At 41.2% G+C, this 14,357-nt stretch overlaps 1 protein-coding gene across 1 annotated transcript in view; it reads right to left on the reverse strand.

Moving 5' to 3' along the window:
* The window catches only part of igsf9bb (immunoglobulin superfamily, member 9Bb), a 107,101-nt gene that overhangs the window by 27,974 nt on the left and 64,770 nt on the right, over positions 1 to 14,357 (reverse strand). The window contains exons 7-13 of the mRNA XM_041051744.1: positions 12,357 to 12,502; positions 7,932 to 8,074; positions 7,590 to 7,730; positions 7,321 to 7,437; positions 6,570 to 6,720; positions 3,939 to 4,050; positions 2,148 to 2,323 (exon numbers count right to left, since the gene is read on the reverse strand). Coding sequence (XP_040907678.1) covers positions 2,148 to 2,323; positions 3,939 to 4,050; positions 6,570 to 6,720; positions 7,321 to 7,437; positions 7,590 to 7,730; positions 7,932 to 8,074; positions 12,357 to 12,502 — 986 coding nt within the window. The remainder of the gene's footprint in view (positions 1 to 2,147; positions 2,324 to 3,938; positions 4,051 to 6,569; positions 6,721 to 7,320; positions 7,438 to 7,589; positions 7,731 to 7,931; positions 8,075 to 12,356; positions 12,503 to 14,357) is intronic.

Genomic DNA, 14,357 nt, shown 5'->3' on the forward strand with positions numbered 1-14,357 from the left:
CAGAATGTTGATCCTGGTGTGAAGTGCTGGTGGTGGTGTGTGTGGTATGAACATTTGGAGGAGGGGGTGAAGGAGAGAAGTCACACTGTGATCGTGTGTTTGATTTATTGAATTTAAATTTTGTTGACCTGTCTCCTTTGTTGCACTTCTTCCTCTGTCAGACCAGGAACAGCCAAACCAGAGCTGGAGCGGTCCATTTGGTTAAATAGGGGGGATCACAGGGGAAGAAACCAAGTGTGGTAGAGTGGGAGGGGTGTTTTGTCTTTTGTGGTGAAATGACCTGTATAAGTATCTTGTTTAAAAAGAAATATGTGTTTTTAAAGTAAGTTTAACTGAACTTCTATTTGATAATATGTTATTTAGTATTGGGATTATTGTAAATGTGCTGGAAGAGATAATTGATATTGATTTCTTGGTGCAGTCCACCAGTATAAAAGTGAGGAGGCTGTGGTGGCCGGAGCCTAAAGGAGAGAAGCACAGCTCCTGAACACAGCTCCAGATTATAGCTCCTGCCATGGGCCCAAACTTTAAGGGTATAACCAGAAAGGCAGTTTAGAGTGAATTCTTTTGTTCTGTATTATTTTGATTCTTCTTGAGAAGAGCTCTTGAGAATTTTTTCCCCCCTTTTTGCTTACTTTTATCTTTCTGGTTGGCCCAATGTGCATTTTTTACTGTGGAGTTTTTGAACAAGACTCCATTTTATTTTGTCAAATAAAATGGAATTGGGAATTGCTCCAGACTGCCACAACTCATTGTTGTATACCGGGTTTCTCAGCCACCCCCACATCTACATATGCGTTTTGACTGTTTTAAATAAAATTGTGAATTGAATTAAAATATTTTACATATGTAGAATAAAACAATTTAATTTAAAGCACAATAACAAATAACCACAATATATGAATTACATAATGAATTTAAGTAAATTAAACATGGGCTTAGTTAGAATTACTAAGGAAATCAGAGTAACAAATACTCAGAATTTTTGTGCTGAAACTGCTTACATAATTTAATTGAAATTACTCAAAAATTTTAAGTACAGCCAACTTAAAAAATATGTCTGGATTTAGATGAATGTATTGCGTGCAACCACTTTCAACATTAAAATTGAGTAAATTCAACGAAACATTTTTTTCAGTGCATGAAAAAAATCTTGGATGTTGTATTATTAATAGGTCCTTTATAAAATAAAAGTTTTCTGCACATAAATGATCTAGCAGGTCGTGACACAGGTAGCTGTTATCAATAAATATAAGATCTCATGATGTTATAATCTAACTTAGTGATGTCAGACCATGTTACACTTTGTCTTTTCTCTCACTGCCTGGTTTTAACAAAAAGAAGCTCTGTTTTATCTTCTGTTTTATCATAATCTAAAATGCGAAAATCACAATTAGAGATTTTCTATAACTGCTTACTTCAGCCTGACAGTTTAAGATTTTATTCACTTTGGAGGTGAAGCACCTTATTAAGACTAGAAAATGTTCACTAATTCCTATGCTCATTACTCACTGATTGCATCCCATAGTGGCTAATGGGAGGGTTAAGTGAACCTGAATCATTCACTGCCTCCTCTTTGAACACTCCTCAGCTATGTTTGGAGTATGTTTTGCATTTTTGTTTCTGCTGATATTTTCTGACTGAGCACCTGTTGACATGGAGGTAATATGAAAACGAAAGCTTCTAAAACATCTGCACGCTCCTCTACAGCTGAGGTGTGTGAAACATCACACCCACCAGCGCTCACACAGAGGGTGTCGCTGAAACGTGAACCTGTCAGACTTCATTTACAGCACAGAACTTTCTAAAATTACTGCTCTGTCTCTGAAGCCCTAATCATATCTGGAACATGAAGTTCATCAAAACAAGTGGAAATTTTTCATGAACTGATTATTCAAATTGTTGATATGAAAAATTAGAATTAGGAGACCTCTCTAAAACTGAACATGACGATCCAAAAAAATTTAATTTAGCATAAAAAAGATTTAAATATGAAAAAGATTCTAGTAGAAGCAGAAATGATTCCTTTGTGGTTTTCTTTTTGTTCTAAGTAAACAGTCTTTCCAGTCACTGTAGCTGCATGGCTGCCAAAGACGTTTTATTATTGGATCCCTCTGTCCTGGTCGAGCAGTACTGAGTATACTCACCTAGTGTGTTCACAGTGACAACCTCGCTGAAGGGGCCTGTGCCAAGCTTGTTTTGGGCCAGGACGCTGAACTGGTATGTTGTCTCTGGCTCCAAACCAGGCACCAGCATCCAGTCGTGGCCTCCAGGCACGGGTATGGAGAGCCAGTCATGTGGACCTAAATGCTCCCTCTTCAGCCTGTATGGGAGTCAGGATGAGAGGTCAGCAGACAGAAGGGAAAGATTTAGATAAATAAATTGGGATGTTTAGAGGTAGATAATAGGAGTGTCTTGCTCTTTTTTTTTTTTTTTTTTTTTTTTTTTTTTTTTATCAGGTAAAAGCTGATTCATGTTCAAAGATATAAACTAAAGCTGTGTCTTTTCTCAGCATCATTCTCATCACACAGTTTAACACACTACAATGTAACATTATGTTACACAGTTTCATTTTAATTCCATATATTTTGACCGGTCACACCACACAACTTTCACTGATGGTAATAAGCCCATGCTGCGCTCAGCTTTGCAGTTTGCTGTTTGCCCATGCCACACATTCAGCGTCGACTGCACCCGACCACCGAACAAAGCAGAAAACTCTACACATGCAACAGCTGCAACACTGTACACACTACTGTAAATGCACAGAGTAACACCGTAATGTAGCAGTTAACGCAGCTGTAACACAGAGCCCAGCAGGTTAGTTTCTTGTTGATTGTCTCATTGAAAATGAAAAACCATTATTATAAACTGTGTGTGGAGTGGCACACTATCTCACCTCATACACCACTTCATACAGGAATTACTTCATATATGAACAGGAAAATGTTAAAGCTCATTTTCTTTTTAGCAGTTTTTATGTGAATGTGTACATGAGTGTGTGTGCTGTATGTCAGGGATCCTAAGGAAGAGACTAGAAGGCTGAATGAAGTATGGTGGAACCCAGGTGTAGTTTACTTTGTATTCCTCTAACAGGAACCAGTTGGGCCATTATAAGACAAGCCTGACAGAGACAGAGAAGAATCAAACCCCTGAATTCAAGAACCAGCATCTTCACACAGTCTGAAATCCACATTAGTGGCAGCAGAACTGTTATCAATATTACATGTATTCAATATTTCCTGCTTCATGTCTGATAATGAGATTAGCTGCTGCATCTTCAAATGAACTCTTATAGAGGAGTTTGTTAGTCTAAAAGCAAAGAACAAGCCCCCGCCCACTGAAAATACATATATAAGTCCACAAGCCTTTGATGAACACTTAGTTGCATAGCATGGCAGCATCCTGTAAACTTCTGTTTTCACTACTTGTTCTTGATCTTGTGCTATAAGAAACTCTGCACCACTCTGCATCCACCAAACTTTTCTCTTTCTTTTGACATCTAATGGCTCCACTCTCACTCCCATCAGCCAAAATGCATCTGGGTTATGTTAGTGAGTGAAAAATCACTTCAGAGTGATTAAAATTATACTGTACCAGTCATGGCTAAAATCTCAAGTAGTCAAATAAATGAGACAGTTCAACCCAGGCCTTTTCCGAAGTCAGGCGGCGGCAAAGCAGCAGCAGCAGCAGCAGGACAGAGAACTTCGGGTCATGTTCAGTTTAGTTGCAACTGTTTTTAAGCGTTCCTCCAGAAACTCCAAGATTAGAGATGAAAACTCACTCACACTGGATCGCCATGTGTTTCCATCTCTATGTTTTCACAACTGTTCTGAACACAACCCTGGAAAAGACATTTTCAGAAACAACAGAGGAAGTATTGGAAGAAGAAAAAGCAGGAAGCAAAGCATGCTGGGATGACTCACACATAGCCATACCAGACTGAGAATGTCTGCTGAAAGCCTCCATCATAGCCCGCCTCCCAGGACACATTGGCCCAGGTGGAGGATGCCACCACATGGACGCTGGTGGGGGCGTGGGGGCTTGTGCCTGCGAGGAGGGAAAGCAGTGAGAAGGGTGTTGTTAAAATGGCACATTATTCACTGAGAGGCCCTGCTGTGATACATTACATTCATTTTACTTGTCAAAGAAATTTACTGTGAGCTGGACCCAGTAATGTGTTTTTCAGCGGCCAGCAACCCAACACAACGTTAATAATAAAAGTAAAACAGCTAAGAATAATTTATACCTGCCAAAATTCTTAATATGCATTTTTATAGAAAAAAAATAGTCATTTGCAGTTTCATTGTTTAGATACTGTACATGAGCCAAAGGAACAGGAAACCAATTAGGAGTCAGTTCAATAGAGTCATTGTATTGCTCTGACTTGAGCGGCTCACATCCAGAGGGGAAGTACAGTGGTCAGCAAGGACAAAGGCAGACAGAGAAGGTCTAATATTTTAGAAAGTCAACATTTCATAACTAATTCATGCTAAATGATTTTCTTCCAGGGCAGCTTGTAGTGTGTAGTTAGTGTGTTTGAGTTGCAGGATGCCAGAGTAATAATAAAGAGGATAGCAGAGAGACTCTGTCCTGGATCTGTTCCAAAAAAAAAAAAGGGTTTCTTAAAGAAACACAACACTAACTCTCTGCAAGACTGCAAGTAAGCTTGTTTCCCAAAATGTTGGACTATCCCTTTAAAAATAAAAGAATAACTGTCTCTCTCCAATGGTGAAACTTTGCACTAATGTGAAGGAAGAAGTTGAACCTAACCATGATGATGATGACCAGTGTGAACAGTAGAGAGTGAGGCTACTCTATATATCTAAAAAAAACATTAAGGATTCCCCTTTAGGCATAAATCATCAATCTGTTTTATCTTTGATGTCTAATGACGTGTTCATGTTATAAGTGCTCTCCCATCCAAAGTGGCATTATTTGACCACAAACACTCAGAGCTTTCTGTCTGGAGCTCCTCTCAAAACCAGGAGGCGATTCAGAAACAAGGCAGAGGGTTAAGAAGGAGAAGTTAGACTGGGCCACTGTTTTCTCTATAACCCTGCCTCCTGATTCAGAGTGCCCTTGACTGGTTTTTGAGTAGAAGTAGTGGGGTCAAGGAGTTGTAGTGGGACAGGGTGTCATACAGACTCGCCTCTACACCGTCTCCATAATGTGCTTCAAAAGAGGGTCAGAACGAGACGAGAGGCAACTCAAAGGCAACTCATTTGTTTCCTACTGGCCCTGAATCCAAACCAACATCTGACCTTCCTCCTCTTCCTGCGTCCTGATGACAAAGTGAGTCTTGTGTTTCACAGATGACCTACCTTAGCTGTTACGAGCTCCCTGAGAACCACCTCTGCTCGTTCTGCCATATGTCATATAATTATGATGCACTGTGCATCATTCACACACCACACAAAACTTTACACACTTAATTATTGTGTGTTCAATGACTCAGCACTCAGTAAAGTCTGCATGTAGGCAAAGTCCAGTTAAATATTCTTTTTATGTCTAAGATCACTGCTTTGTGTCTCCTCTAATTTCTTAACTGAATTATTTGTCTTTGTGTTATCTCTATGTGCATGTATACTGTTTTTATCACTGCTGTTATAACACGATACAGCAGGTATCAGCATCTGCTGTGCTGCTATGTGTCAAACTCCTGAATAACTGACTGTTCACTAATCCATGCCCTGAACAGTTACTGTCCAATCACAGCTTAGCAACTGTAACTATGCAAAACAGACCTGCCAGCCTCTGAATTTCTTCACTCGTTGAAGCGGTGAACATGGGGCTGTATTGAGAGCCATACTCCACATACCAAGAGTTGTGCAGGGTGGTGCCTTTTTTTTCTCGCTTTTGTAAAACTAAAAGCACAAAAGCTAAAGTGTAAGAAATAAATTAAGCAGTGTGTATTTGTGTTCAAGTGTTGGCTGCTAATAAATGGATAACTAGCTCAGTGCCTACAATGGTAAACCAATGTTACTTCCAAGACTGAGAAACATTTCATACTACATCAGATTGAAAGGGTTACAGGGGATAGCACGGCAGAGATGATGTTATACCACAACACACTGGTTACTCCTCCTTCTAAAAGCTCTTTCTATTGTAATGTTTAAAATGACATATACTACCAGGTATCTGAAGGAAGAACAATAAAGCATGAATGTAAGCTGTGTCTTGACTGTCCAAGTGTGTAAGCTAATGTTAGAACAAAAAAGGAGTCTGATCTTACATTTCTCCTTACTATACTTCATTTATAGAATACCAGGACTAACTAGCTCTGCACTACAGGACACTGACCTGTTAGCTTTAGCCTCAGTCTTTTAGCAGAAAATAATGTAATCTAAGTCAGGTCAAATCAGCTTTTGTCTACCTGTGTCTGAAATAAAAGGACCTATTGTTTAAAATGCCCCTGTTTGGTGCTGTGCGAGAATGGAGAACTGGAAAGGTGTAGAAACAGCAACCAAGGGGGAGGGGCTTATGTCCAGCGTAGATGTAATGTACAACATATGTTTATGTATGCTTCTATATGCATGTGTGTGCGTTCATGTGCATGTGTTGGGTACCTATGACTTGGATGTGCGTGCTGGCAGTGATGCTCGTGGCAACGTTGGTGGCGACACACTCCCACTCCCCGTGGTCCTCCTTAGTGAGTGACTTCAACTGTAAGCTGCCTCGGGGCAGAACATTGTGCTTGCTTTTACTGGGCTTCCCTACCTGCAGTCCACCCAGGCATGGAGGGACAGAGTCAGCCGGGGAAAGAGAGACAGAGGGGCACAAGAGTTTCGCACATGCAATGAAAAAATTCACATCTTTGAAGAAACACACAGGACACACACACAAACTGTTTACCACCAGTTTACCACTAAAAATAACAATCAACCTCAAATCTACTCCAATAATATTATATTGCTTTCAATATCTAATTTCAGGATCAAATTATACAGAAGGATGAGTTATGAATTTCATAAGTGGGAGAAAAAAAACAATAGCTCATCACATGGTAGTCAATGACCAAGATTAAACATGCCTCATAATCAAGCAAACAATTGAGTGAATCTAATATGTTCCCTTGATTGCATATTTTATAGACATCATTAAAATGTGATTAAAATGACATACAGAAGTTTGCATAATTAAAATCCGAGCGCACGGTACAGGCACAGGTTTCAGAAATGAAGGTTTCTCAATGGAAAACACTGAACGTAACATAGAACAGTATGAAGCACTGATGAGTAAACGGCTTTAAACAGAAAATTTGGAGGCCAAATTATAAACAGCAGAGAGGGAGTGTAGAGTGTTGAGAGGGTATCTTACCTTCCTCCATGTGATGTTGGGAAAGGGGTCTCCCTCCGCCTCACAGGGGATGATCAGTTCTCTCCCAGCCTCCTGCCTGTACTCCCCTCCAGGAACCACTGAGAATTTGGGAGGGTCCTGCCCAGAGGGAAGCATACAAAATGGGGTTAGGGATAATAAAGGAAAAAAAACTGATGAGCTGCATAGATGAACTTTCACTTTCTCCTGAATGCATCAGAGATGTTTTGCTAATTTGAAATAATTTAAATGCACAATGACTATGCATGTACCTTTAGCACCAGGGGAGCGGGAGGGGACCATCCCATGGAACCCAGGGCATTGTAAGGCATGCAGGTATAGGTGCCCAGAGAGTCCTCTGTCACCTCTGCCACACGGATGCTCCCATCGTCCATTTGGCTCCAACCAGGGTACTGTGGAGAAGTCAAGGACATTGTGTCAGCAAGTGTAATGCTTTGTCACAGGCCAATAATAACCAGCTGCTCTTGTCAATAACTCACATTTGGAAATTAATAAAAAAGAAGATGGATGAACGGATGAACCAAAGAAATAGTACACCTGTTTCCAATCTGATGTGGGGTAAAGTGAGTGGAACCAAAGCTGCAGCAGCTCACCTTATCTATCCGGAGAGGGAGGCCATCTTTCTTCCACTTAACCAGAGTTACAGGGGGGTTGGCATCTACAGGACAGCGAATGAAGCCAGGTAGACCAATGGCCACATAGATGACAGATGGCATGTTTACCACACGGGCAGGATCTGGTGAGAAACACCGAGAGGAAAACGAGTGGTGAAACATGTCTGTGCAGCTCGGGAAGTCTGGTGCCTGGTGACTGTAATAGCTGTGCAGAGGAGACTGGGAAATCACCATTTATGGGAAGTGGGCTCATCATAAAATGATAAATGAATTTATGTGGAGCACAGCTGGTCTCAGAGCAGCATTTGTGTGTTTGTAACACAAACACACTCCCAGCACATCAGGTTTATTTGTTGACTGGAATTAAATGAGCAGCATAGTGCACATAACGGCACATATAGTGAACCAAACAAGATTTTAACAAGGATCAAATTTGACTACAACCTGCTTTCTACACTGTCTTCCATCATACTTAAACTGTCCCTATTCGCTGCACTTTGCTTGAAAAAAAAACAAAAAACTGTGATCGTCAAGTCAAAGTCAAGTCAAAATGAATGGTATAATAAGAGTGAGAGAGAGAAGAAAGCAGTTAGTTAAAGTTATAAACACTTTGAAGCATTAAATGCATTTAAAAAATCTCAAAAACTTTATTTGTAACTTTGGAGCCCAAATAAACAAATTCCATGGCTCCAGAAAGGATCTATTAAAACTGAGTTTACAGCCATGCTAGCACCGCTGTGAGACTGTACTTAGCCACAGCGCCTGCTTTGAGCTAACGCCAGCATGCTAACATGATCACAATGCCATTGCTAACATTTGCCAACAAGCACTAATGTCACTGAATGTACTACAGAATGTCATTGGTTTGCAGGTATTTGGTTATAAATCAAAGTATTGAACAATTTCAAAGTTTGACCTGATGGTGGAGCTAGAGGAAAAGATACAGGATCATCAAAGTTTTTAGATTTCATCCTGAAGAGGACATTAATGTCTGCACCAAATTTCATGACAATCCATCCATCACTTGATGAGACAAGTGACCAACTCTGCCATCCACTGAGCCATGCCACCAGCATGGCTAAAAATAATCATTAGTTATAAGTAATAATAAGTAGGCCTAATGAGTAATCTAAGAAATCAAATAAGATGAATATTGTGGAAAATATACAGTATAACAATAATTCTTCTACAACCTAAAGGTTATGTTCAAAATTTCAGCTCACATCCTGGACAATTTTGACCAAGTGTGTCTTGTAATACTGAGATTAAGTCATCTTACAGTAAGAATTGAAAAATCCAATCAAAATTGGATCAAAGGGATTGTTTTATGTGCTTATTCGCTTTGTTGCTGAGAGTTAAATGAGCAAATTGACTGATTTAATCTGAGCTGATATGATGTTAACATCTGACAGTGAAATATGGAGCCAGTTATGTTTCCATAAGGGAGCCTGTCAAAGATATGTCTGTATAACCTGCTCATTAAATATTCATATCTTAACCAAATGTAACTACTGTCATAGTTATATGAAAAATCACATTACATCATACCTGAACCTCCTCACCTCAATCAGTCTAATCTGATCAGCTCTCATTTATTTCAGTATATTAGTATATCTGCTCCACATTACTGGAAATCCATTCACATTTTCCCTCTGTATTTTAAATGACTAGGATTTGATATGGTCAAGCTGCAGCCTTTGGGCGCAGACACACAAGAAAAAGTCCATCCATCCATCTGATAGGGGAAAGGGACTAAGAGGAGGAAAAGGAGGAGGAAAAAAAAGGAGCAGCTAAAACTTCTCCTTCTTAAATGTTGAATTCTGAGGGGGGTGAGGACAGCGTGGTGCCTAAATGAGGTCAAGGAGGACAGCTTCAAAGCAGGCACTGAGTGATAAGGAGGAGAAATGGTGTGAGTGAGAGGAGGAGGGGTGAGTGCTATCAGCGGAGCGATAGAGGAAGGATGAGCGAGGCTGAGCATGAGCGTGGGAAAGAGGACAGGTGAGAGAGAGAGAGAGAGAGGGGGAGAGATGTGACTGGATGACGTAAGGTGGAGAGGAGCTGGTGGGAGAGAGAGGAGGACGAGGCAGTGTGACTGTGAATAAAATAAAACAGGCTAAAGTCATTCGTTTGGCATTGCAAAGGAGAGATGACCGAGTGAACGAAGGACTGTGTGACATGGTGAGATGGCGGGACCGTAACACGGAGAGAGGTTGTTTGACCGCACTGTTGCCAGAACAACTCTAAACTACAACTGCTGTCCTCCCAAGTCCTAACCACCGGCCTGGCAGCGCTCCGCCACAAAGAGCCCAGAGGAGCAGCGCCACCAGCACCACAGACAAGAGTATCAGCCAAGTTTCTAAATATAGCCCTCAGACAGCGCTATCGCTCACGACACGCTGGTTCCCACTGCAAGATGCTTTAGGGAAGTTATTCACTGGCAAGCACTTCAGGGAGAAAGACAGAGGGAGGACAGAGAGGAAAAGAGAGTGTGGGAGAGAGATTTAAGCAGGATGAGGCAGAAGTGAGAAAAAGGGCATGAAACAAATGGGAGAGGAGCAGATGTCGAGGACTGAGAGAAGGGGATAAAGAGAGGAAGAGGGAACAAAAGGAAAAGATGAAAATAAGAGGAGAGAATAGGGCAGAGAGATGGAGAGAGCCCTCTGCAGTCTGACAGAGAGCAGTCCCCGGTCTTACAGCAATGATGTAATCCCCTCCCTCTCACTTCTCCCTCCCTCTCATGGCTGGTGTTGCCTGCCTCTGTTCGTCACACACGCTCACACACACGCACACACACTCACACACACACAAACTCACACTCACACAGCCCGCACAATCTAATGTACAGCTATCGAAGGAGGCAGGAGAGCGAGGGAATGCAAAATGTCTGTTGCCTTGACTACTGCCAGTGGCCGGTCACCGCTCGACGAGGCTAGAATCTCAAAGCCGGTCCCGCTTCTGCCTGTCTGCTCCAAATAACAGCCAGATGCTTTTCTGAAGTGACAAATTCACCAAGCCTCATGTTGTTACAGCTGGAAGTGACTGATAGAGTGAGCAAGTGTTTTATGGGAGGAGAGAATAAGGAGGGAGAACCCGTGATGGAGACAGAGGGAGGGAGAGGCAGAGATGTATTGGTGTGTATATGATGATATATACATGTATGGGAAGTAAAGATAGGGAGGGAAGAGAGAGAGGAAGAGGGAGAGTCAGAAAACAAACGTGAAAAAGAGAAAAGTGTATTTGAGGAAGCAAACGTGTGTTTGGGTGGGTTTAGGTGTTTGGCTGAGAGGCGGAACGGAGTTAGCCTGCAGACTGGTAGAGTCTCCAAATCAATTCCACAGAGCAGAGGATGAACCGAGCACATTTCCATCCCAAATTAGAAGGTCTGTGGACACGAAGCTCTACAGCAGAGTCAGGCTGAGCAGGAAATCATGCTGCTACACACCAAATGCATAGAAACACCCATTTATGGTTAAGTCTTTGGTTTGAAGTGTAAAGGTAAAGACAGGTCATCTCAGACGTCAGACATCGTTCAAGCTGGAGCAATCTGTCGATAAAATCCTGTTTGATTTCCTTTCATTTAGAGAACTTATTCAGCAGCACACCACTCTGAGAAGCCTTAAATGCTGCAGGATGTCCTACTTTCTTGAATAGAAGCCTTCAGATGTGGAGTTATTATTGGACCTGTCTGAGCTTATTGTGAAGTCTAACAATTTCATGTTAGTACAGACAGGCATGGCAGCCAGGCTACACCGAATCTTCCTCGTATTTTTTTTTATATACAGGGCAATGATAACAATTATTTGTTTCGTTTCTAAACATGATTTTTTTGGCATCACATCGATGATATTATATTATCATAACTGAATGGGACACAAACAAAGTAAAAGCTGAGGAAAATAAAGTATTAAGAGTATGCATGCCTGGGAGTACATGCATCCATGACATCGCTCATTTTTTTCCCCCAAATTAGCTCCTCCCACTTCAAGAAGTGAGACTTTAGTGGAAAAGTTTGCGTTCAACACGGCTGTGAAAGAAAGTGGGATGAGCTATTTGCTTTCAGAAACTAGTAATAACATGCAGTAACCTTGGCTTTTCCCAACTGGTACATAGTACAACGGAAAAATTATTTCTTGACTTTTTTTTTTTATAATCTCTACACACAGGAAAGATTTATTTTACAGCATCTCCTCCTCTACACTCTCTGCCCAGTTTCTTTCCTTTTGAACCCCAAGCAATGATTAGCCCTTAGGCTGGGTATAAATGATAAGAAAGCTGAGGTGGCCTTGGCTTACACATCTAAAAGGTCATAAAGAGGAACGGTTCCAAAGTACCAGAGCAGGATTTAAAGTTTAGCACACAGAACCAATAGAAATTCAAAGTGTAAAAAAAAGACAGGACACTCACATTGCACTGTGAGGTAGGCAGAGGCAGTCGGTGGTCGACCCAAGCTGTTGCTAGGAGCACAGGTGTATTTCCCAGCATCCTCTGGCTTGACTTGAGCAATGATGAGGGAGCCGTCGATGAGAATACTGACTCTGCGCTTCAGGTCACTGTGAAAATGAAGAGGAGGGAAACGTCAGGGTTAGGCTCAGTAAACCAGGTGTGTTTGAGCTGACATCATCGCCGAAATCAGTGTGCAACAGCCATCTTTCACTCTGAAGCGTCACTTTTGTTTTTCTTAGTACGAAAAGTTTACTGAGAAAGTATTTCAACACATTTTTTTCAGTCATCCACTGCAGAATACTTTCGATAGATGTACATGTATACTGTCGCTGCCATATGATGCAATACTCCTATGAAGATGACAGTGCCACAATTTCTTGCTCTTTTTTTGCTCATATCCCAGTGGATAGCTCTGACTTTCATATAAATGATGTTCGGTACGCAGCTTGATTCATGATTCAGAGCAGGACAGTTGGTTGCAGAGTCTACAGGCTTGAAAAGTGGCTGAAAATCACAGAACACGTTTTCCTCTGCTTGTTAGTTACTGCCATACAGCACAGAACATTCGAACATGCCACTGTGTGGTTAAGAGATTTACTGATAACAATGATAACTTTGCCAGGTGCAGAGATTTCAGACTTTAGAAATCTCTGTAACCCATCCAGTCTGAGGGCTCTGCGTCGGCACAGCAGAAGGGGATCACAGAGATCCTGGTTCATGTTTGACTTAGCGTCACGCACCGTGCCTGCAGATTTTTCAGCAGCACATTCATCCTGCAAAAATCCTATTTTTGTGGGATGAGTAGGTGAGGTGTGCTGTTATGGTGAGGTCTGGGGTGTGAAGGCCTCTGGAGAGCTAAACTCACCATTGTGTTCCTGTCACTAGCTTCAAGTGCAACATTTAAATATCCATTTAAATAGAGTAATAGACTGTCACTGTGAAGGAACTGAATTTCAAAGGCAAAAATTACACTACATTAATGTGACAGCTGGAGTTACTGGGCAGGCTACTGTGCAGAAAAAAGAAAAACATATGACAGACTAATAAAATCCAATACTTTAACAGTGTGTAGTTAAAGGTCAAACCAGTGCTTCTTTGTAGCCAAAGCAGTTTACTTTTTCTAGTTTTGGAAAATCCCTCCAGAGCCACAGAAGCCATTAAACAACTGGTAAAATAACATGCATGTGTAAAATGGATGGATTGCCCCTTTAAAATACAACATAACAGAATTAAACATACAACACACAATGCATGTTATCCAGTGTATTTACTCTAGTTCTGTCGACAGTTTCCAGGGAAGACATCGCTGCTCAACATTACAAGATGGTGTTTCTCCTTCAGACGTGTGTTTTTATTTGGAGACAGGGAGCTGGAATGAGTTTGGAGGCAGCCCTGAGATTTGGGTCTGCTGACTGATGACCGGCCACTTGCAGTAGTCAAGGCAACAGATATTTTGCATTCCTTTCGCTTTGCTCCCTCCAATTTCAGATCAGACTGAGTGCAATGAAAAAATGACATCATCCATGACAAAGACAATACATTTGGTAACCAGTGTTCCTGTCTCACTTTCACAGGACACTTTTTTTGCAAAGCAGTATTTCTGTTGACCGACTGTACTGTAGAAAATGAGACTCTGAACAGCCAAAAACATCTGAGCAGAGAACATCTGCAAAGCTGATCATAATCACTGCTTCCAAATGAAACTAACAAGAAGATTTTGAAAGAGATCTGCCATGAAAAAGACTAGAAATGGCACATTTCAGAGGGCTGGTAATGCTACTCTGACTGAAACATAAGGAGAAAACAGATGTCAAATTTAAGGTATCTGCTGGCAGAGGTGATCTTTAATCAAACTACACCGTTTAGTCCTCAGACACTACAGTCATTAAAAACATGAGAAGTGTTCGAGTTAAACTGAACCTTTTTTAGAACCTCATAGCACAAAGAATGAAATTTAACAGC

This window comes from Toxotes jaculatrix, chromosome 12 (genome assembly GCF_017976425.1).
Source record: "Toxotes jaculatrix isolate fToxJac2 chromosome 12, fToxJac2.pri, whole genome shotgun sequence".
Taxonomy (NCBI): Eukaryota; Metazoa; Chordata; class Actinopteri; family Toxotidae; genus Toxotes; species Toxotes jaculatrix.